This window comes from Chinchilla lanigera, unplaced genomic scaffold (genome assembly GCF_000276665.1).
Source record: "Chinchilla lanigera isolate Chin_1 unplaced genomic scaffold, ChiLan1.0 scaffold00106, whole genome shotgun sequence".
Lineage (NCBI taxonomy): Eukaryota > Metazoa > Chordata > Mammalia > Rodentia > Chinchillidae > Chinchilla > Chinchilla lanigera.
Window position 1 is genome coordinate 4041536 of NW_004955507.1, and position 24192 is coordinate 4065727.

General features: G+C 47.5%; 1 protein-coding gene and 1 long non-coding RNA gene across 4 annotated transcripts in view; one reads left to right on the forward strand and one right to left on the reverse strand.

Moving 5' to 3' along the window:
- Nucleotides 1-20583, reverse strand: part of Crtac1 (cartilage acidic protein 1) — a 145316-nt gene extending 124733 nt beyond the window's left edge. For 2 of the 3 annotated variants that reach the window (XM_005407644.2, XM_005407643.2), the window contains exons 1-2: nucleotides 19836-20583; nucleotides 1982-2181 (exon numbers count right to left, since the gene is read on the reverse strand). In XM_005407644.2, the coding sequence (XP_005407701.1) occupies nucleotides 1982-2181; nucleotides 19836-19859 (224 nt within the window). In that variant the 5' untranslated portion in view covers nucleotides 19860-20583. The remainder of the gene's footprint in view (nucleotides 1-1981; nucleotides 2182-19835) is intronic. The other variant, XM_005407641.2, reaches the window with a different exon arrangement.
- Nucleotides 641-17253, forward strand: LOC106146961. Its single transcript, XR_001231637.1, has 3 exons — nucleotides 641-731; nucleotides 16519-16596; nucleotides 16832-17253. It is a non-coding gene; the product is annotated as an uncharacterized LOC106146961 (long non-coding RNA).
- Nucleotides 20584-24192: the final 3609 nt, after the last annotated feature.

Genomic DNA, 24192 nt, shown 5'->3' on the forward strand with positions numbered 1-24192 from the left:
TTGTGGAAATACAAGATTATACCATTATCTAAGATGAAAGTAGAGCATGCTGGTAGTAACTGGGAGTAGAGAGGATGGCTTCCTCACTGCTCTCCATCCCCAGCTCCTACCAAGGGATGCTGGGCTCATCCAGCAGAAGGTGGGGCCAACCAGAACATCTCAGAAGTACATCAGAGTCCTCTAACCAGAGACTCTAGCAGGGTGGCACATGGTTCTGAGAGACAAGCAGGGCATGGACTTGGCCAGGAGGGCTTCTCTCTGACTTGGAGAGTGCCTGGGCAGTCACAGAGTGGAATACAGGCCAGCACTGTCCACAGCACTGCTCAGCTCCCTGTGGGTGGAAAGGATCGCCACAGCCATTCCTATTTCCCCTGTCATAGTCTTCTCTTTGGTTTTTCCTTCTAAAACTCTTGAATAGAATTGAGTGGATTAAATGTGGCTATTTAATTAAAATTAAATCAAATTAAAAATTCAGTTCGTTGCTCAAACTAGCCATACTTCAAATGTTAATAGCTATATGTGGCTAGTGGACACTACACCAACATAGAACATTTATGTCATCACAGAAGGTTCTGCTGGATGGCATTCTAATCTTGACCTTCTAAAAGGTCTAGAATTAGTACCTGTCCTCTTGGCAAGGTAGAGGAGATGAATAATGAAAGAAGAAAGGCACTTTATAAAGTATCTTTTCAAAACATCATCACCACAGATCTTCACAACTGCCGCATGAGGTAGGCATGGCAGGTTTCAATACACCCTTTTTATAGATGAGGCAGGTTAGTCTGTGGTGTTAAATGAGTTGCACAAGGTCCACAACTATTGGGTTAGAGACGGTTAAATTAATACTAGGTCTTCCAGTTCCAAGGCCAACACTTTTTATTGTTGCATGCAAGTACTACAAATAATGTCCCTGCCCAGCACTTTATTCAGTGCTCTTGTAAAAGCTCAAGCTTCCCAGAATAAGGTCGGCAAGCCCCTGTAGTGTTTTTATTGATTGACTGATTTTTGAAGTGATAAGTAAACTTTGTAAGGTGTAGTTTGGCAGTTTGGCAGCACTAGAATTAGGAACCCTTGAGGTTCAAATTCTGATTCATCTATTTTATTGGACAGAGAGCAAACTGCTTACTGTCTCTGAAGCTCCACTTCCTAAGTGGGGATGATAGTGTTATCAGGAGGTTGAAATAAGATGATACATGTGAAAGAAGTTTATATACAGTGCCTGGCACAGATTAGTGCTTAATAAATAATAATTATCAATGGTGACTGGCAGAATTTACAATGCTCGGTCATGTATGATTGCCTATAGAAACTTTGGAACAAGTCATTACTATTTAAAAAAAAGCTATCCCCTTTTAAATATGATATATCTGAATCTCAGAGAGTAAGAAACTGTCTCGAGGTCATACAATAGGGAAGTTGAACATCTAGACATGAACTCAGGCTATTTAAATACCAAGGTGATTCTTTTCTTGCTTTTTCAGGAGAGAAAGAAGCAGTGGGTACCAAGGAATGGTTAGAGGAGGCTTGGCTAACCCCAATTCCCACTTTTCCTTCTTTTAAATGGGCAGTTAATACTTAGTCTCACATAAAGTGCTGTGCAAAGGTAACATTGAGCATCTCCTACTATGATTATCACCTTTAGCTCTTCTTACAAAGAGATCCTACAGCCCCTCTGGAAAAGAAGTGATACCTGCATAACCAAGGAGGCAAATTGGGACAGGAAAGGGCCTTAAAGCCCTGAAAAGTGTATGGATCAGAAAATCTTCCAGGCTGTCCTTCTTCCCAACTTCCTGCTGTGGCAAAGAGCAACACCATAGCATCTCAAAGCCATGGTCAAGGTGGCCAAGCTTTGGCTGAGCGCCATTAACCTATGAGTAAGACCATGTATTGTCACAAGTCACTGGGTTTGGAGTTATTTGTCACATAACCATGTTACAAAAAGCTGATTAATCTGTCAAACTTAGGGCTGAGAGGTACTTACCCTGCCACAACGATCTCGAAGTCCCCATCGTGGTCCACATCAGTAACTGCCACACCATAGTTGAGCTGAGTGGGGTTGCTGTCATAGTCAGGGGGCAGAACCGAGTTGGTGACTGCAATAAACATGGGTTCAGCCCGCTGGGACCCCTCAGTGGGAGGCAGAAACCACAGCAGCAGCAGAAACAGTAACATCTTGAACATCTGAAACCAAAAGTTATAAATGTTGTTGAAGACCCTGTAGCTAAAGCAGCTAGGAAAATCCAATCCCACCTTGTCCTAGAAGTTCCCTTCTCCCTTGTCATGGGGGCTTGGCAAATTCTCAGGCTGCCCTGACCACTCTCTTTAAAACTGCAACTGGCCCCATAACCATAGCCTACCTTTATCCTGTTCTACTTTCCTTTTTTCTATAGCACCCAGCACTGTATAACATACAATATAATTTACTTATTTATTACACTTATTTACTGCCTGTCTTCTTTTGCTAGAACATAAACTCCACTTGGGCAAGGATCTTTGTCTATTTTATTCACTGGTATACACCAAGACAAAAACAGGGTACATAATGGGTGTTCAATATATGTGGAAGAAAGGGTAGAAAGAAAGAAGGAAGGAAGGAAGCAAAGAAGGAAGGGAAGGAAGGAAGGGAAGGAAGGAAGGAGGGCGGGAGAAAAGAAGGAAGACAGGATAGAATATATACAATCTTCCATACAATGGGAGAAAGTTTGGAAAACTGCAGAAAGTAACACATTTCAAACAGTGCAGGCGGGGATGAGACCACTCAGAGTCTGCAGATATAAAACAACAGCAGAGGTGGCAAAGGGTTGTCCTCCTGTGGAACATACCCCAGAGATAGCCTTGGGGGAATCTGCGATTTGGCAGGTTCCCCAAGCCAAGATCCCTCCCTAGGGCAGCTGGCCATGGCCTCCGGACCAAGAAGCAGTCAGTTAGGGGATACATTCCAGCAAGGTCTGGCAAGTAGCACATCATTCACTTGGAGAAATTAAACCATTGCTTGCGTGTTTTATTATAAATTAATTATGTATAATGCATTGTATAATTCATTATTATATCTGTAACATAACTCAGGGTGTTGCCAAGCAGCCTGGGGCTACGGGAGCCATGGCACTCACCCAGGAGACAGTTGAGAATGGCCAGTGAGGTGGAAGGACTCCACCCTCTCTGATTGTGGGCAAGGGAAATACTTAGAAGGCAGCAGATGGTGCCACCCTGAAACTGCCCTCAGGACTTCTTGGAATAGAATCAGCTCCTGTGGAGTATTCTGAAGGTTCACTGGTGCAAGTCCCCCAAATCTTGTGCAGGTCCAGTGCTGTATCTAAAACAGCCAGAGAAATCCAATCCCACCTAGGTCCAGAAGTTCCTTTCTCACTTGTCATGGGGGCTTGGAAATCCTTAGGCTGCTCTGAGCATCCTCTTTAAAGCTTCGATCCTGGTAGGCTATGAGGCACCTTCCTGCCTTCCACAGGCAGCAAACCTCTTTCTGATGGAACTTTTGCTGCTGTCTTGTCTGTGCACCTGGCAGCCGAGAGCAAGGCTGAGAGAGGCTGATGTCTTAATGTGGAAGTGCAAAGAAGAGCTGAAGACTGTCTCCCATATGGAGACAGATGCTCCTGCCAGCAAATGAGCTGGCTCTAGGTCAAGAGCCCAGAGACCATGATGAGGGCCCAGCCACTGCCTTCAGAGTTTCTCAGGAGCAGAAGCCTCCCTGATGCCTTGCTGGACAAGCTGGAGAGAGGTACAGGGATAGGCTTCCAAATGCAGGGTAGAAACTACCTGGGTGAACCACTCAGGTAAGGAGGTTCCTATAATGCGTCCAGCAGGCTCAGGTTGGGAGTTGTACTAGCAGTCTGAGGTTATTCCAAATTACAGAGGCATCAGAATGAGACAGTATCTTTTCTGTGGCTGTCTAATCACTAACGACAAATGCATCACTGTAAGCTCTGCAATGTGGCAGAAGTTTGATAGGATCAAGGAAACTCATAATTGGATAATAAGTAGCTGGGGTGGGGTAGGAAGATAAAAAGTAGTTAATAACCAGTGTAGACACGATGAAATGCAGCACAGATCTGAAGATCACTGGACTTTTCAGGGTATGACCTCTATTGAAGGGACAGCAAATGAGTTTAACTTGAGAGCCAAATCCAATTGATTGGCAGTGGCTGGAAACAGTGATCAGCTTACAACATCTACAATGGGCATGGAAGAGAAAGTGGCATTGGGCCTGCCATCTAGAAGCTAGTTAATTTTCTCCAGCATCATATCTGCAACTTGAGTCCCTGCCCCCAGGGATGGCGTTCTATTAAGGTAATACGAGCCTAACTGGTAGAAATTTCTTAAGGGAGGTCATGAAGGACAAAAACCATAACCCAGCCTCTTGATTTTTATCTTTTCTCTGAAAAGTAGAACTTTTAATTAAAGGAGTCATGTGGGAAAAAAAGAAAAACAATTCTGTATTACTCATTTCCAAATAAGTACCTTAAAGTAGATGAATAAAAAACTAAGTACTTGTGGGCTCACTGTTATTTTGCTTGGTGATCTGAGCAAGTCTCTGACTCTTTAGACCCAAGCTTCTCCTCCAAGATTAAGGTTTGGGACGAGATCTTTTCTGATTCTAAAATTTTATGATGGATTAAAGGATTTTGTGAGAAGTAGATTTTCAAAAGTCACTCCATACCTCCGTACTGGCTTCTTCTATAAGCTCAAGACCAACTTGTATGATATTCCTTTCTGAGCATATTAAATATTTTGAACAAAGCAGCTTTCCAGAACAATCCTTCAAGGGGGATTGTTGTAAGTACCCTCAAAGGGGCCAAGGTTGGAGAAAGATGAGTCAATATTTGTGTGGATCCTGAATTCATTCAGCATGGGTAGACCAGTGAATGGGGGGAGTGGGGCAGGGAGAATATGTCCTTTTCATTTCATTCCTCTGCCATGCCAGATGTACTCCATGCACCCACCAGGGCACTTGGCTCAGTCAAAAGCTAGGGGGTAAGTGATGAGTTATCTTGATGGTGAATCAGGAAACAGTTATAATGAAGAAGCTTAGGAGAAGATCTGGTAAATATCATCTAAGTATTCAGCTGGAAGAAATCATTAACATGCTCCTCCATACCCTAGCTACTCAGAGTGGTCCATAGACCAAGCAGCATCAGCATCATTTAGGAGTCTATTAGAAATGTAGCAACTTGGGCCCCACCCCAGACCTAATAAATCAGCACTCAACAAGATTTCAGGTAATTTGAATGTACATTAAAACTGAGAAACTCTGCTTAATCTTGGCTGTACACTGGAATCACTTAGGGAGCTTTAAAAAATCCTCATGCCTGACAATGATTTCTTGGATAGGACACCAAAAGCTCAGGCAATGAAAGAAAAAATAGATAAAATGGGATACATAATAAAAAACCACAGGTGCATCCAAGGACACTATCAAAACAGTGAATAAACAACCCACAATGTGGGAGAAAATATTTGCAAATCCTAAATCCATTAAGATATTAATATCCAGAATATATCACTAAAGAATTGTTACAACATGATAAAAAAGCAAAACAGCCTTATTCAAAGTGGGCAAAGGATTTGAATAGACATTACTCTAAAGATATACAAATGGCCAATGCAATCATGAAATATTACTAACTACATAGTAAATGCAAATCAAAACACAATGACATATCATTTTATACCCATTAGCATGGCTATAATCAAAAAGCCAGAAAATAACAAATGTTGGTGAGGCTATAGGGAAACTGGAACCTTTGTGTATTGCTGGTAGGAATGTAAAATGGTACAGCTGCTGTGGAAAACAGTATGTCAGTTCCCCCAAAATATCAAAATAGAATTACTATATGATCTAGCAATTCCACTTCTGAGTATACCCAAAAGAAGTAAAAGGAGACTTTAACAGATATTCATACACCCATGTGCATAGCAGCATTATTCACAATATTCAAAAGGTGGGAGGAACTGAAATGTCAATGGATGGATGAATGGGTAAACAAAATGTAGTGTATACATACACTGGAATATTATTCAACCTTAAAAAGGAATAAAATTCTGACATGTGCTACGATGTGTGTTAATCTTGAAGATATTGTGCTAGGTGAAGTAAGCCAGTCACAAAAGGACAAATACCGTTGGATTTCACTTACATGAGGAACACAGAGCAATCAGATTTACAGAGACAGCAAATAGAATGTGGCTTCCAGCAGCTGGAGACAAGTAAGAGTGAGGAGCTAGTGTTTATCGGGTATAGTGTTTCAGTTTGGGAAAATGAAAGAGTTGTGGAGCTGGATGGTAGGATGGTTGCACAAGTGTGAGCTTTATGTTTTGTATATTTTACCACAATAAAATAGTACTGATGCATGTGTCTTATCTCAAGATATTCTGGCCTTTTTTTGGAAGGGGTGTGGAGACATGGTCTTGCTGTATAGTCCAGGTTGGGCTTGAGCTCACTAGGTAACCCAGCCTGGGCTCAGACCAAGGTGATCTTCCTACCTCAGCCACCTGAGCACTAGGATTACAGGCGTGCACCACCACATCCTGCTAAGATATTCTGATTTAATTGCCCTAGGATGCAACCTGGGAATCAGATTTCTTTGAATTTCCATACGATTCTAATATGTCCCAAAATGTGAAAAACACTGTTCTATACTAGTGCTTCAGGCTTTCAGATTTTAATGTTTGTGAGTCACCCAATGGTCTTGTTAAAATGCAGATTCTGATTCAGTAACTCTGCCATACAGCCCAAGATTCTGTATATCTAACAAGTTCCCAGGTGGCACTGGGGATGCTGGTCCATAAACTACACACTGGTTCTATGCTCACAGAGTCATGAAAACAGGCTACACACCTCAGTGAAGGTATGAGATGGTTCAAGAACTTTCCCCTCTGCCTCTAGATCTAACGGACTGAAATCAACCCAAGAGCTATGCAATCTCCAGGAATGCTTAGGCTCAGTTCAGTTTTATATACTCAAAGTACTTGTCTTCAGCTCAAGGTCAAATTACCACAACTGATGGGGAATGATAGAGGGATGCTGACTGTAATTTTTGCAAAGAGGTGAGAAGAGGGGAAGGTTTGCAACTGGAGGAGGTCACATCAAGGAGACAAGAGATAGACACCATTAAAGGGCAGAGCCAGAGAAAATGGGATATGGTGAGAATTTGCAGGTCAGATAGAGACACACGCCAACACATTCCCAGAAACCATCATAGGAGGTGATCTATTAATACTTGTCAAATGAAGGAAAAAGGAAAGAAGGAATATGTCCAAATGATAATATGAATCACCAGCAACTGCTTGCAACTTGTCATAGGTGTATAAAAACTGTTTTCTCCAAAGCAGTGCTTCTTAAATTGTAATGTGGTAATCACCTGAGGATCTTGTTCAAATGCAGATTCTAATTCAGGTGGTCTACATGTCTAACAAGCTGTTGGGTGACGCCTGGGCCACAGGTCTATAGACTTTACTTCCAGCAGCAAGTCTCCCAATCAGCAGCTCCCAACCCCTGCTGCCCAATGGAATCATCTGGGGAGCACGGAGCAATATGCTGCTGCCTGCGTTCCTCAGCCAGTACATGATTTAACTGGTCTAAGATGGGGCTTGCTGTACCTTTTAGAAGCTTCCTAGATGATGGTAATGGACAGTCTGGGTTGAGAACCACTGCCCTGGACTTGTGGTCCCCCGATGGGAGTGTAAGCTGCAATCTGATTTGAAGTGAAAAATGTTTCTGCTACCAAAATTCATCATCGGCTTGTTGAAGTATACGAAAAAAATCTATTTAGCTAGAAAGTGTCACCACAGGCAGAGGTATGAAGTTTGGAGACGAAGGCAAAGTGGCCTGATACTGCCTGAAGCAGAGGGGCAACGGGTGCCCAGAGTGACCTCGCATTTGATATGGCTCGCTTGGGAAGCCTCCTGTCACACCACTGTGAACACCTGAATCCTTCAGGAGAACAGGTAGGAAAGTTAAAAATAGAATGGAAAAGTGGGTTGAATTGAGCATTTTTTGGTTTTTTGAATGCTCGTGTATCAGGCACCTACTATGTGTTGGGTAGGGCACTATGAGTGGTACTCATTCGCAGCAGTAGCACTAGAGGAGGACATAGTACTACACAGTATGTAGTCTGGTACACAGTATGTAGTACTCTGTGTATTATCTGCTAGAGATGCAGGGAGTTCTAGGAATGCAAAGATGAATAAAACCTGATCCTTGTCCCCACAGTGCTCTGCCAATAGGCAATAGAGCATGTGTGGCAGCCTGTGCAAGGGCCATGGAAGGCTGGCCAGATGCAGTGCAGTCCAGAGGAGGCAAAGCTGGCGTCAAAGGCAGAGCTCCAACAGGGGCACAGGGCCAGAGCACACCGTTCCTCAGTAGGGAAGGTGGACTTTTCCTTTGGGGCAGGCATGTAGAAAGGGAAAAGAAGGGTCCTTATAAGGGCCAGTTATGGTGGGACTTGTTTCAGCTGTGAGAATAATGGCTTTGTAATAATAATTTCTTTAAAATGCTTCATCAGTGAACTCTTGGAACAATCTTCGGCAAGTTGGAGGGAGAGAGCCCAAAGCTTAGAGTCAGTGACCTGGATCTGGATCTCAACCCCATACCCCAGGCAGCTAGTGACCTTGACCATGTCCCCCACCTTTCTGATCTTTTGTGTCCTCATCTTTAACAGTGTATCATCTGACCTTCCAAGGTCACAAGGGTTAAGTGAGCCCTATTCGGGGCTAGGCAGGGGGCCAGGTAGGAGGCATCTTTCCTGCTTGTCTTCCACTGTGCAGGTTAAGGACTCTACAGACATTGGCTCCGGGGTCACATGCAGCCCAACTCAGTTTTCTATGGCCTCAGGACTTCCCTGAATTGGCCCTGAAAACTGGTAACCAAGCAACCTGGCTTCTCTGCCATGGGGTCAGGCAGCTGCGGGAGAGGCTTCCAGGGCAGTTTCCAGGGCAAGCAGTTCTTTTGCAATTATCGAAAGAGCAAGGACACACCCCAGGTGCTTACAAAAGCAAGAGGCCCAAATGCTTCAGATGTCAGGAACAAACAGCACACAGACCCTTTTCAGACACTTGTAGGAGACCTGAGATGTGGGGGAGAGAAGCAGCCACAGGCACTCTCTGCCCCCCATGAGCTGGACCACCAGACCCGCACAGAGACCCTGGGACTACAGCAAAACTGGAAAAGAGATGAAAAAAGCTGCCTCATCTCATTCACCCCGGCCTGCAATGAACTTGGCTTTGTCCTGGGTTCTGGAATCACTGGGAGAAAGTTATCCAACATTTGTAGTACCAGGTGAGGGGTGCTATGGAAGAGGGATCACCAAGAGACCTAAATGACCCAGTCGGGGAGCTGGGGAGTATGTCTCGGATGGATGGTGCTATGGCTGGAGTTTGAAGGATGTTAAGTTGGCTTGTTAAGAGGAACAAGAGGAGAAGGGAGAGAAGAGCAACACAGGGAAACTCTACAAAGGTCAGGGAGGCCCACCTGCCACCCTACCTGCCCTCCAGGGTGGCCCATCTCCAGGCCATGGGTCATGAGTTGGGAGGAAACACTCATTCCCCATTGGTGAAGTTCAGCTGGAGGCTGTCCATTGGATTAGAGCAGTGGTTCTCAACTGACATGTCTTTGTTCCCCTTGCCCCCAGGAACATCTGTCAAATCTAGAGACATTTTGATTGTCAAGCCCGGGAAGGGGTGCTATTGGCAAGCAGTGAGGTCCTACAATGCACAGGACAGGTCCACAACAAAGAATTATCCAGCTCCAAATGTCAATAGTGCTCAGCTGAGAAATCCTGGATTTGAGTATTACTCATCCCCTGCCCAGCTCACTCATCCCCTTCTCAGCTGAGCACTATTGACATTTTGAAAGGTCTGGGTACAAGAACTCTCTTGGACCCAGCTCCCTGCACAGACTCCTCTGCCATGCTCAGTCCTGCCCCCACCCATAGGTGTGGTTAGGTGCAGGGGCATCAGCAACCTGACAGACCCTACCCCTAAGCCTACACTGCTAAACAGCTGGATCTGTGATGAAGTTAGCATTTCATCACCCTCGTCATGAAGATTCAGAGTCTGAGGAGGGAAGTAGGGTGCCATTCACTAGGTCCCTTAAACCACAACCCAGTCGCTCCGGCTGGAAATCTGGTGTCATACTTGGTTTTTGCGTCTTCATTCTTCACAACCACTGGGTCACAGAGTCAATTCTCCTTTGCAAATCTCTCCGTGCTGCCAGTGTTTTCATCCTTGCTGCTAGGGATTTGTCCCCTTTATCCTTTAACTGAACAAAAGCAACACTGGCTAACTCTTCCCCTCCTCCTCTCTCCTCACCCTCCTCCTACGCAGCCTCCATTCCTAAGTCACACAGCTGACCATGTGGCTCATCAGCTTAATTCACGGGACCCTGTACTAGAGGCAAACAGAGAGGCACAGAGCTGCAATTTCAAGTAGCAAGGGCGGGGCGGGGAATGGAAAGTAATAATAATGTCACTTGCTTATCATAGACCGCGTGCCAGGCACCACTCTAACCCAAAGGGTTAGAGTGACTCACTGAATGACTCACTGAACCCAAAGGGTAGTCTATGAGGTAGGTGCTACTATCGTCCCCATTTTATAGGTAAGGAAGCTAAGGCATGGAGAAGTTAAGTAACTTGCCTAAGGTCACACAGCTAGTCCACAGTGGACCTGGGATTTGTATCCAAGCATGCCAGCTTCTGAAGTGATATTTGTAGACACTACACTAAATAGTTTCTCTCATGATAAAATTTATCCTAAACCAAGTGAGGAGGGATCACAATGGATGAAGCAACCATCTCTGCCCGGGGAAGCTGAGGAAGGCCTAAGAGAGAAGCAATGTGAGGGACCAAGGGACAAGGTGGAGAAAGTGCTCCGGCTGAGGAGATGACCCCTGCACGGTGGAAGCACAGGTTTGTGTAGTGCATCCAGGCTTCACACGGTTGGGACGGGACAACTGCTGGGAAGGGGTGCAGCTGGGTGTGGTGGGGCAGCTGGCAAAAACTGTGGCCTCATAAGTGACACCAACCCAGAGGGTAAGGGAATGACATGGCCTGAGTGGTGTGTTGGAAAGGACATGTCAGCAAGGGGGCTAAAACTCAGTGGTAGAATTCTTGTCCTGCATACTCAAAGCCCCGGATTCAATTCCCACGCTGAAAAACGGAATGAAACCAAACCAACTAAACAAACAAAAACCCCACAAAATAATCAAGCACAAGGCAGCAGTGAGCAGGAGGCCATGAAAGGGCTGGGCCGGAAGCAGACAGGACAGCTGGGCAGTGAATAATGTGGCCTAAATGCGAGACCATAGAACCCACCACTTAGTCAGTCATTCATTCTTGCGTACATGCTCCATGCCAGGCACTGTTCTGTGCACTAGGAAAACACCGAGAACAAGAGAAAGCCCTTGCCCTGTGGAGCATACATTCTAACACCTCGGCTGTTTCTCCACCCTGTCCGCTGTCCTGGTCCTCTGTTTTGCTAGCCTGGAAGGAACTCCAGATCTGTGCACTCCACCACCAGAAGGTGCCTACCCTATGCATATCTTATGCGTCTTCCCCAGCACCAAGAAAATAAGGCTTCAGCCTTTTCCCTTTACCTGGAGAGAGATCTAGACATCACTGGAAGCAACACTCAGACAGGAGACTTGGTTTTGTTCCAGAAAAAGGCAGAAGAAAGCTCAGAGGGCTTAGGCTGGGCGGTGCCACAGAAACTACCAGGCTAACATGAAATGGTCTTTCTGGAAGCAAGAGGACACGTGGAGTCTCCTGGCTTATGCTCAAGGCATAGTAGATTCATAAGTGTTATTAATTGCTCAGCCTTCTGGTTCTGTACAATGGGAATGAAGGCTTCTCAGGCTGCTGTGAGAATGAAATCAGATTGCTTCATGTTAACTTTTGAGCATAGTGCTGGGCACAGAGAAAGCCCGCACATGGTAGGTAATGACGACAACAATCGTGCTATGTCTACTAGAAATAAATGTTTGCTAACTGAATTAATGCATCTCAGGAGATGGTGCCCCGGCACGTAGGTGCTCCCCTTCCAAGAGGAGCTGTCGAATGGTGAGTGGAATGCTCTGGACTGCAAGACTTTGAGAAATAGGCTTGCCTCTGTTATTAATTTATGTAGGGACCCCAGTGGAGTTCTTTGACTCCTTAAACACTGCTTTGCAAATGCAGAGCCCCTCAGTATACTTTCACACACACACACACACACACACACACACACACACACACTCATTCTTCAAATATATTCAGAATATATTCTTCAAGTATATTCAGATGCCTGCTGGCCAGGTTATATCTAATGAACCAGGTGTAGTTCCTGACCTCAGGAAGCTGACAGTTGACACAACATGATGTGGTAAGTTCAGAGTAACAGCAGGTAAAAAGTTTCGATGCAACTCATAAGAGGGAGGGATTAACAAGTGAGGGGGTGGGAAGGAAAGCAGAAAATGCTCTCTAGAGCAGGTGAATTGGGATTCCAGGTGGCAAAGACCTATGGATCAAAGGCATGGATGTGAGACAGCTTGGTGCATGCTGCGAATGCAGTTGCTGTGGCTGGAATGCAGCGATGGGATACGGTGTGCAGGGGGAAGCATAAAGGGAAGGAAGGAAGGAGATGCAACCTTGCTTGGAGGTGGCATCTGGGGCATGTAGAGCCTGCTAGGACAAAGTAAGGAGCCTGCAGTCATCCCGTGGGGGAGGTTGTGAAGTCAGGTAGAGACATGACCAGACTTGCATTTTCCAAAGGGCATTTCAGTTTGGGGGCAGCAGTGTGCAGGACTGATGGGCTGAACAGTGAATGACAGCATCCCAGAGCATCTGAACAGCCTGGGGTGGGAGTGGGGCAGGCCACTAGGTGACCTCCAAATTTTTTTCCAGGACTAAGAGTCTACAGGTCAGGTTTTTTCCTTAAATCATTTAAAATGCATTAGTGGACCTTGCTATTTAAAAGCATCCTCCTGGGAATCTTTCTGTGAAACAATGATTCACTCCCTAGTTTGTCTTCAGTGGAAATCCAAATCTTCATCTATTCCATCAGCTTAAAGCAAGATGAAGCTGCATGAAGCTTTCTTACAGTCACCTGGGGGGTGGAGGAAGGGAACAGAGGTGGAAGCAGCTGAGGACAGTGAAGAGGAAGACAAACTCAGTCATGCTCAAGGCTCTGGGCAGGACTCCATTTCATGGGGTAAACCTTGCATGGGGTCCTCAGGTCCTGCTTGATCAATGGGTAGTGGAACTTTACCCAGCCCTGGTGCCAAAAGCCAGCTCGAGGAAGGAGCTAGAAAGGAAGCAGGCCTCACCAACCAAGGCTGGCTTCGATACCCACATTAATACCAACAGTCACTTCTGCCCCAGAATGGCTACCTACATCCCCTTCTTCATTTGTTCACACAGCAGGCACCTGTTGAGCCCTTCCAGATGCCAATCACCATGTGAGGGGCTGAATTTGTAGCTGAGAACAATAACATAGTGCTTCCCTCACTTTTGGCAGGCAGTATCTTTCTTGGGGACTCTTATTTTGCTGTCTGCAGCGATATAGCACCTCTTAGATGAGAGGAACATGGTTATGATTTCTGAAACAGGCGGTTCTTAGAGACTAGGGTGAAAGTGATGACAACTTCACTTACAGAAAGAAACCGCAGTGATGGAAAGGGCCTGTCACCCAACTCCTCAGATTACAGGAACTGACTTCCAGAGGCTAAGAAACCTGCCTCAGAACCTGCAGAGCATTCAAGGCAGGGATTTAAGTAGTAACCCACCCTCTCCCCGACTCAGGGAGGGAGAGAGACAACCTTAGTCCTGTGTGTGTGTGTGTGTGTGTGTGTGTATGTGTGTGTGTGTGTGTGTGTGTGTGATGGTAGGAGGGTCATGCAACCTCCTACCTCCAATCCTGAGCACTAGGAGGACAAAACCATGGTTGACCCTTACTCAACTGTCCCCACCAATGCTAAAGAGCTCATGATCCAGCCCAGGCCCATTTCCCTCTTGAGAACTGAGCCAGAATTTGCAGGGCATGGTGGTTCCTTTATGTCAGATACAACAAAGGAGGGTGAGAAGCCAACACAGAAATCTCCACCAAGGTGGCTGCTCTAGGTAGGTGGGGGCTGATGTGAGGGAGGGGAAAGGTCCCTGCAGCCCCTCCTCTCTTCACCAGGACAGTCCCTGAACTCCAGTGATTCCATGACCTTGTCACTCTGTTTGTCAGGTGCAAACAAAGATAAGAGTAACTGGAAACAACAGCAAGGGTCATTTTATACTCTCTGCACTCTGTATTCTTCTGTAGCTAATTAAAGTAATATGTCAAAATGTCCCTTGGAAGAGATCTTTAAGAATATGTCTGTTAAGTAAACAAGGTTTTACTAATTAATGACACGCCTTCCCATCCTTCACTGAAGGTTCCTGCAGAACTTCCCTGTGCCAGGAGGTTGAGCAGGAAAGGGTGGCAGGGAAATCACTCTCTCTCCTACCCGGAGGGAGTGGGGACAAATCCAGTTGCTTGGCATTTGTGGAGCTATCAGTTTCTCCTCCGGATGTTGATCAGATTTCCTGGGCTGGAACCAACTCACAGGGCCAGGGGACTGGAATTTTTCCAAGAGTAAACGCTTTGCTTACGAAGTCAACATGGTTTCTTTCAAGGAAAATTTTTCTTTTTTTTTAAGTGTCTAAGGATTTTGAAGGGCAAACCTTTGGACTTTTCTCTAAAGGTTATGATTATGATTATGATTATGATACACTTATCTTTTGCTAAGAGACCACCTCCCACAACACACTTGCACAGAGAGGTATTGGGTGGGGGAATGATTTGTTCAATATTACACAATGAGTCAGTGACACAGCCAGAAATAGAACTTTCCAAACTCTTAAATTCATAGCAATAGCAATATTAATAATAGTCTTCTTATAATTTTCAAGTGTTTTTGTAGTTCCTATTTAATCTTCACAACAACTTTGTGTGTGCATTGGGGGAGGGTAAGTTCATCTCAGGAGAGCAGATCTGAGTTCTAGGCTAGCTTTGCCACTGATTTGTTGTAACCCTGGCTGGTTCCCTCTCCTCTCTGGCTCTCAGTGTCCTCAGCTGTGAAATGGGAAAATTGGGTGAAAACATTTCCAAAATTTCTCCCACCTCTAACGTGCTGTGATTCTGTGCTGCAGTGCCCTACGCAGGGGTTCTCAATGCACTCTGGACATTTGAGACCAGATAATTCTTTGTTGAAGGTGCTTCCCAGGGCTTTGGAGGATGTTTAGCAGTATTCCTGGTGTCTACCAACTAGATGCTGGTAGCATCCCTTAATCCAATTGTAAGAAAAATGTTTCCAGACATTGCCAAATAACCTCTTTAGTCACTGTCTGGGGACTTCAGTAAGGTCTAGATCATGAGCAGTTCAGTGGAAAAAAAAGTCTTGTCCCCTCCTCTTACTCAACCCCTTCAAACCTTTCTGCATACTTTCTGCATACTCCTTTGCTACTTCTTGGTTCTTAAACGCCCTAAGTGGTCCACAGTGTGTTTGGTGTGATAACGAACCAATTGACTTCATACTTTCTCCTACGGAGAGTTCACAGGTTTATGTCCCCTAAGTAACCAGTCAGGCTCTCCAGAAATCCCTCGCAGAGTCCACGCTGGCCCCAAAGCCTGTATCTGCAGCCTGCAGAAGGCTCAGTGAGCAGGGATTTGTCAGCACTCTTAAATCACTGGGCTCTGAGGAAGGCTTCTCCCAGCAGAAAGATCCTTCCTTAGGAATCAATAGCTCAGGGCCCTTCATCACATTCAGAATTATCCTGGGACCTGTAAAACTTCTTTTCCCCAAGCATGGTAGAACCCCCAAGTGAAAACTCTGACATGGGGAGGGAAGAAGGCAAGAAGGGAGCCCTGCCAAGAAGGCTTCATCCATCAGCCCAGATGTGGCTGTGAGCAGAGGCTGGTATGCAAGCCTGGACACTCAGCCTTCCTCACCTGTGTGGCTCCCAGTGACCCAGCAATAATATCCCTTTCCAGTTGAATACCTTTTCATATCTTGCCAAGGGAAGGCACACTATATAGACTGTCACCCCTGATCTCTGCTACCTTACCCTCATCACAGGGTTTCCAGCTTCACCATTTAGCTGAGGAAGAAACCAAGAAACATAGGGATCAAGCGGTTTGTCCAAGGTCTCTAAGACATTATTTGGGGAAAGAAATTCAAGCCAGTGTCCTTAATAGGTCAGGGAAGCCACAGTGGGACACATGATAGGGACAACGTCTTGTTTTCTGTGTCTAATGCCATTTCTCAAACTCTATTTCCCTCCTTCCCCATTAAATTTTTTAAAAAACATGAGCTTGGAATCTATTCATGTTATATGCAGTTATATTCCTCTTGCCTTATCCAGGATCAGACCAAGCCTTGAGAAGATAGGGCTATTTCTCCTGATAAAGCAGGGAGCTGGCAAAGATCTTAAGCAGTTTGGAACCCCACTTAAAGAGGTGGTTGCTGTCTGGTGGACCATGTATCTTCATTTTCGTCCTCTCTTCCAGATAAAGATCCACCTTGTCTGTGAGTCTGAGTGAAATGAGCAACCCTGAGCATCTTCTCTGGCAGCAAACATCCCCTGGGTGAGTTTTAGGGACTGATGAGGATTCTACCTCTCAGAATTCTGAAGGGAGCCCATCAAGTCTGCCAAGGCTCTAGAGGAATCCCAGCATGCAAAGACAGTAAGTGAAGAGAGAAAAAGAGAGGGGGAAGCCATGGGCCACGTAGCAAAACTGATTCCCAGGAAGCTTTCACATATGTCAACACTCAGACTCTTAGAACAGAAGAAATGGTAACAGAAATGGTGGTGTCTTCCAGGTCACCCAAGAAGGCGGGACATGAGGATTGTGCAAAAACAGAACATCCTTGCATTCTGACCTTGAGGTGGGAGTGACAAGGATGGTGGAAACTGGCAAGTGCACTTTGGAAATACTCCAATTCATCCAGGATCTGAGTTTGAGAAGTCCCACCAGCAAGGGAGTGACCACAGAGATCTCATCTTGGCACAGGAAAGGAAGAATTCCAGGCTTGGGTTCCAAGACCATGGCAAGAGCCTGGGCACTCCTGATTTCTAAATGCGTAGACATAAGCTTGGAATTACACTGCTTTTGCTGAAAAGACTGCTTGAAATAAGATAGTGGAGGAAGAGGAAAGGATAATTAGGAATTTCAATGATCTATATATATGTATATATATATTATACAAACTTTATCTCCATCTGTATCTTTATCTCAATACAAATTTAAAGGAAATTTCTCCAAGTTTACTGAAATTATTAATTTAGCAAAGTCTGGTCAGTAATTACCAGTGCCTACCACATAGAGAACATGTATCCATCTCCTCATTAGAGTGGAAAGAGCTCTGAATAGACAACTAGGAATTCTAGAATCTAGTTCTATCTCTTCCACCAAATAGCTATGTAATCCTGGGCAAGAAACTATCAGGCTTCAGTTTTGTCATCTGTAATATAAATGTACATGCGAATGTTGGGGCTAGGATGAAGTTGGAGGTAAATGCTTCCTAAGGCTCCTTTCTCTGCTCATGTTTTTGGGTTCTCTGAGCCCTTACTGAGTTCAAAGAATACACCAGCGTGAAGCACAAAGGAATGATCTCAGGGAGTGCGTGGGACTACAGCTCTGGCTCTTTGGAATGCAGTGCTTGCACCTGGCCCCTTGCACCTGAGGTCACAGGACCACCTCAAGTCCAGAAAGCATATGATAGAAAGGCTCCCATCACAGTAGTGACAGCTGGGGACTGTGGTCTGGGCTTGCTTAAACATTAAGCTACTATGGCCATTGAAGGGCAAGAAGAAAGTCAGTGATCCTAAGCTAGGTACTTTTGGCGCCCCCTCCTGCACACCAAGGAACTTGCTCTACCTTTAAGCTTCCACTAACTTGGCAAGCAACATTGAGAACCAACCCAGGCTGTTACAGCCTGGTTTAACAGACAATTACTCCTAGTCGGCAGTCTAATCTCTGTAAGTCTATGCTTCACCCTTAGCATTACACAAGTCCACACACTCTCAGGAGCACCACTGTGTAGCCAGCCGTAAGATGCCTTAACCAAACACCAAGGCACCAAGGAATAAACACCAGAGTTGAGAAGAACAGCAGGTGCAGCCCAGATGGAGAAAAGGGAAGAAAGAGCAACAAGCAGGTATTTCACTGCACAAATCCCCAGTGGAGAGGTGGTCTTGGGAAACGCACCAGAAAAATGTTGACTGTAAGCAGACAGAAAATGGAGCTGAGGTTAGCTCCCATAAAAGATCTCCGGGCTGAGGCAGTTATCCTCGGAGTCTGAACACAAGCCTATGTCCAGGAATGGAGTAAGGTGAAGGACACAGCCCCAATGGAACAGCTCAAGAGCAGGTAACCATCACACACCTTTGGCCTTCTCCAGAGTCCATTAGTACCAACTAAAATTGGGCATTCTAATTGTGGCCCTCTATGCTAGCATCAAGCCCCTAAACTCTTATCATTGCCCTGGAACTGATTTAGGACTTGTTGCCAGAAAGATGTGCTTAACCAAGTCAGTAAGAGAGCAAACGCTTCCTCAAGGGTCACAGTGGAACAGTCGCCATGTTCCTGCTTTTCCATCCTCCACTCTCCTTCCCCGTGGCTGGGAGTGGAGCACAGTGTGATTGTCGAAATTTGCTGTAATTTAGTTTGGGGTATTTCACGGCCCAAGTTGTAAGGGTTCAAAATCTCCCATTCAGAGTTTTTGTTTTCCCACAAGTTCACACCTGAGTCAGCACCATAGAGCTACCCCCTCCTCCCAGATCCCCTGCCTTCTTTTCCACCTGGCTTCACTTGGGAAGTCCTGTCATCCATCCCAGAAGGTGCCTCAAGTGCAACTCAAGAATGTGTCCTGGTTGGAAAACTGAAACACGTCTAGGGATGCACCAAAGCCACAGTAGGTGAACCCACCACTAGCAGCAACAAGATACACTAGTCATCCGTGGAGGAAGCCCCCACCCCCATCCCTAGGGAGGTTCCCATCCTGGCTGGGATGACTTTGGATTCTTGAGTTGGTTTCTGCGGAATCGGGGCTAACCGGGGTTCCCAACTACTGTACTGCAAAGAAGCACGCTGCATTGCTGGGCATGCCCCCAAGTCCAGCCTGCGGCCCCATCAAAACCTCTATGTGATTCCAGCCGCTCAAGGGGGCCCCGGTCCTCCTGGAATGCCTAAAGCGGGCTTGCCTGAGACAGCCTGAAAGCCAGACCACACCTCGGTCCAGCAAAAGGCGGCTGGCTGCTACACCGCGCGCGGGCTGGTTCCCGGAGCTCCCTGCCGCCCAGCGCTGCGCAGGGGAGAGCTCGGCTTCCCAGGGGAAGAAAAGCTGGCTCTCCAGGGGCTCTTCCCCAGCCTGGACGCTAAACACTCGGCCCAGGCCAGTATCCGCCCCGTCCAGAAGCTGAGCCTGCCCAGCTGAGCGACTCCCCAAGCCCCCTGCACAGCCTTTCTTACCTGCTTCACCCTCTCCCACTCCCCGAGTCCCCTCCTCAAACAGCTGACCTCCAGTGCGCCCCAACACCTTTTCTGCCAGTGGCGGGTTGTCGCCCCTACACCTCGGTTCCCACCTCTCAGCCACCTCCAGCCCCGCGCCCACCTCTCCCCCAGCCCGCGGGGGAGGCTTTGCGCGCCAATTGAGTCTAGCGCCTCTCGGCAAGTTGGCAGTAAAGCCACCGCCTTCGGGATCTGTCTTCCCCGGTTCCCGGTGGCAGCCCCACCACCCCCAAGCGCGCATGGGGAGGGGTCCATAAGGCTGGAGAAACTTTCTCCGCCCGAGGGGGTGGGGGTTCCGGAGCTGGTTTACTCACGCCCGGGTCAGCGCTGGGAGCCATCCTCGTGCTCTCTCAGCCCCGCCGCCTGGGGGCGTCGGAGCGCGGGCGCTCACTGCCGCCTCTACCGCCGCCGCCGCCTGCAGCTCCCGGTCCGGGTCCCGGGCTGGCCTCGAGCCTCCCGCCCCGACGCCGCGCGCTGGCTTTATACAACTCCACTTGAGCGCGCCCGGGCTTATGTAAAGGCTGGCGGAGGCCCGCAGCCAATGGCGTGGCAGCTGGAGCTGGGGGCCCAGGGTTGGGGGGCGCCCGCGTGGCCAATCGCGGCCCGGGGAGCCCGGAGAGCCGGATGGGGGAAGGGGCGCCTCCCCGCGCTGATTTAGGAGTCGGGATTGCGGTGGCAGCAGCCAGCAGCGTTGCTGGCCCCGCGCGCCGCGCCGCGGCTGGCGCGGGGGTGAGCGGCGAGGGCGGGCGCCCCCCTGCGCCCCGCCGCTGCGTCGCGTAACCTTCAGGAGGCAGCGGGGCCTGGCGAGAGGAAAGAGGGAGCCTGGCGGGGCGCTAGCGGCCGGGATCGGCGGGGAGCAGAGGTCCCTCGGGAAAGAGCTCCAGGAAGGAATGCAAAGGGGTTAGGAGCAGCGGCGAGCCCCAGGACTCCGCAGCCGCCCCGCGTGCAGGGCGGAGGGTGGCGGCGGGAGCAGTGGTGCCCCCTCCCCACAAGATAGCGATCTGGCGTCTCCAGGCGGGCCGGAGCGGCCGCAGAGCTGCGCTGATGGCGAGATTTCGCGCTGCGGAGCTAGCGCCCAGCCGATCTTTATCCAGCCTGGGGACGTGTCCGAGCGCCTCAGCGCCTCCCGGGGACTGCTCAGTATGGGGAGCAGAGCTTCGCGACGGCCCGAGCAGGCGCGGGGGGAGGGGGGCGGACGAGCACGGCCCGAGAGAGGGCGCGGCGGCTTCTCCGCCCCACCAGCCCGGTTCCACCGCACCCAGTCCCGCTCTCTTAGTGTCAGAGCTGGGCCTGGCCCACCGGCTCTGTCCCCCTACAGCTTTGCCCTTGGGTGCTGCTAATGCCTCCACGCCCTCATCCTTCTGCGTGGGTGGGGTGGCTTCTTCCTCTCCGGACCAGGGGCCGCGAGGTAGTGATGGGGTGTGTGTGTGTGTGTGGTGGGGCGGGGGGGGCGGAAACTCAGCTCGGAAAAGAATGAGCTTGGTCAGCAGCGCCCAAAATACCCGTGTCGGGGGAGAAACTGGTATAGGTGGATAACATCCTGAAGGCAAGGCTCTTATTTTGTACATAAAACAGAACCTTGCACACAGTAGGCACCCAATAAGTACTGAATGAATTTTGAGCTTCCACGCGTAAAAGCTTCGGATTTCAGAACACTGGGAGCAGAGGGCTGTCGAAGAGAAAGGCCTGGGAATCGGCAATCAGAGGGGGAAAGAGCTAGGACTGTTTTCCCATCTACTGAGACTTTTGTGATCATCACCCACTAGCCTGGCTTCTGGACACTTGACTTAGAATGACTGCAGTGTGATCTTTTGTGGAGGATCCTGCCAGCCAGCCCCTGGATATTGAACAAAATTACTGTACTTTGTACAGTACCGTACTTTGTACAGCCCTGTTTTCAGGTCTCTGTGATCTTCCTTTGAAAAATAGTAGCTAAGTATAGACAAATCTTTTAGTTTTTTGAGCTGCCACCAAGCTCATGCTCTTAACTCTATAAGGGCTGTGACCTCTTTGAGAATCTGGCTAAAGTTACGGAATATATATATATATATATATATATATATATATATATTCACACACACACACACACACACACTCACTCACTCACTCCTGGAGTGTAATAGTATCATTAGGGACTATGAGTCCGGTGGCTCTGCCCAATTGTCAACCTGTTTCTCTAGGAGCCTAGGACAATGGTTTATAATCATCCTCCTTTTGGGGGGATCAAGACCCTTCTGCATCTTTTGGGAATCTGATATATGCTATGGTTCTAGTTCTCAGGAAAAGCACTACTCACATGCACATGTGGTCATGCATTTGGGGAGTGGTGTCATGGATCATTAGAACTTAATCTATGGCTCTAGAGTAGGACCTTTCACCTGGCAGCAAATAGATTTTACCTCCAAGGACACATTTTTATCCTGAGCTTTCTCCATAAGGAGAGCAGTGAGCATGCATCAGTTAGCTGCTGGATCATGCCACCACTCTGTTCCAACGGCATCTGCATTATGTGGTATGGGCCTGGCATCCAAGACACTGTCTCCACTGTAGGCCTCCGCATCTTGGTTCTTGGGCTCTTAGTGTGGAAATAAGTTGCAGGTTGTCAGATTCTATCTGATTCATGAGCGTTCCTTAGCCAGAGATTCCAACTTGAGGAGACAGCAAGTGACTGGTAATTAACCAGTTTCACTCAATCCCAAGCATCTGAGCACATTTTTCTTGATTTTGTTCTCACCTTTCTCTCTGCCTGGGAAGCTGTGAGCAGCAGCCCCAGCTGTGGAGCTCACCTCACCTAAACTTGACAGATTTAGTAACCAGTGTGGTAATTATCAGCATTAACCATCCAGATGTGAATAGGTGCTCTGCACAAAGCAACTCTGTAATGATCACACACTTTCCTGCAGCTAGCCAGGTGAGGGTACAACAGACCAGAGGTGCCAGGAAAGGGCAGAGGAATAGGAAATGACAGCCATTCTATCCAGAAAGTTGTTCAGAAAATGCAGTCTCGTTTCAGCACTTGAACTTGTGAGGATGGAGCCCCATAGGCTGGGCAGTTCTGATCCTGTAATTCCTAATTCCTCTAAGTCTTCTATGTTCATTCTGAAACCCTCAAAGCCAGGGGCATTTTAGAATTCACAAAGGGACCAGACATGTTGAACCATCCCATGAGGTTTGGACCAGCGAGTCTAAATCAGACACATTCATATTCCTGCAATGAAATGTAGAAATTTTTATACTAAGTAGGTTTGAAGGTAAAGTGGCTTCATATCAATTTAGACTATGTTTTGTCACCAGATGAGTTTTGGCATCAAAGTTGGAAAAACAAAACAAAACAACAAAGATCCAAAATCTTTTGACGCTAAGATTTGCAAATAAGAGATTGTGGAATGATATTTTAGACTTGACTGTCCCAAAAGAAATGAATGTTTTATGAGGATATGGAGAAACAGCAATAGTGAAAATGAGAAACCATAAACTGTGAAAGACGAGAAAAGTTTAAGAGGTAGGAGGAAGTAATCCCTCCTTAAACAAAGCTGTGTCATAGTGTAGTACCTTCCCCAGGAGCACACAAACAGCTGATGACGCTCAGATACAGTGGTGTTGATGTGGCCTGTAAGGGGCAGATGTACAGAATGGCCGTGTGAGGGGATCCAAGTAGGGGTAAAGATGGACAGAAGCTCCTTTAGAGAAGCTTCGAGCCACAGGGGACAGTGCATTCCAGGTTCCATAGAAGGATACGGCGATACAGAAAGGAGTCTTCCAGATGGCCAGAGAGTTATCTCAGCACAGCTTGAGTTGGGAGCTAGAGGCAAGCTCTTAAAGGCAGCATGCAGACAGGAAAGGGGTGCTAGAAAAAGGATATTATGGAACCTTGGAAACAGCTGGGTAAAAAGTTCAGGCTCCTCAGGGATGGGGGAAACCTGGGGAGGAGGATGCAGGCAAATGTCTGTTCATTGTGTCAATCTGTGGCAAGATGGCTTGGAGTCTGGGTACTTGCCTGCCTCTGTGTAGATGTGCTTTGGGTTTCCCCATACTACTGTGGGGATGGCTCTGCAATCCTAAGGGCATAGGAAGAGTAGGACATAGGAAGAGAGATGGGAAAAGGCAAAGCCCTGGAGGGCCCATCGTTGCAGAGCTCCCACTCCCTGTCTGAGATGCTCAGGCAACAATGTCCTCCATGATAAGGGGGCTCCCTGGAACCCAAGATCAGCAGGGAAGCTTCATCTTGAGTATTTAGATTGGTCTTGTTGCTGACCTTGTTCTTTCTCTGCCTTTGTTGCTAGGTCCTAGCACCCGATATCTTTTCTTTCTAACAAGGGTCTGTCTGGTTCCCCCAGCTCCAGTAAGTGGGTCTCTATCTCCTTTTCTCCTGCTGGTGACACAGGCCCTTGGAGTCTAGAATTCTGGGGTGCAAGTACTTGAGTTTCCACCCTGTGGCTGAGTCTTTTCTACCAGCTGCCCCACATTCCTGACATCCACTGGCTTCTAGCCTCTGCCAACTGTCTCCTGCCTGCTTCCTCTGACAGCCCCCAACCTCCCCCTGGAACCTGAGTCTACCTTGGTGGGCAGGTCTTGCTCCAGGGTCGAGCCTTTAACTGGAGCTGCCTGGCCTGGTAACTGGAGCTGCGAACCCAGCCAGATTCTTAACAGATGCATGAGCTCATGATCCTG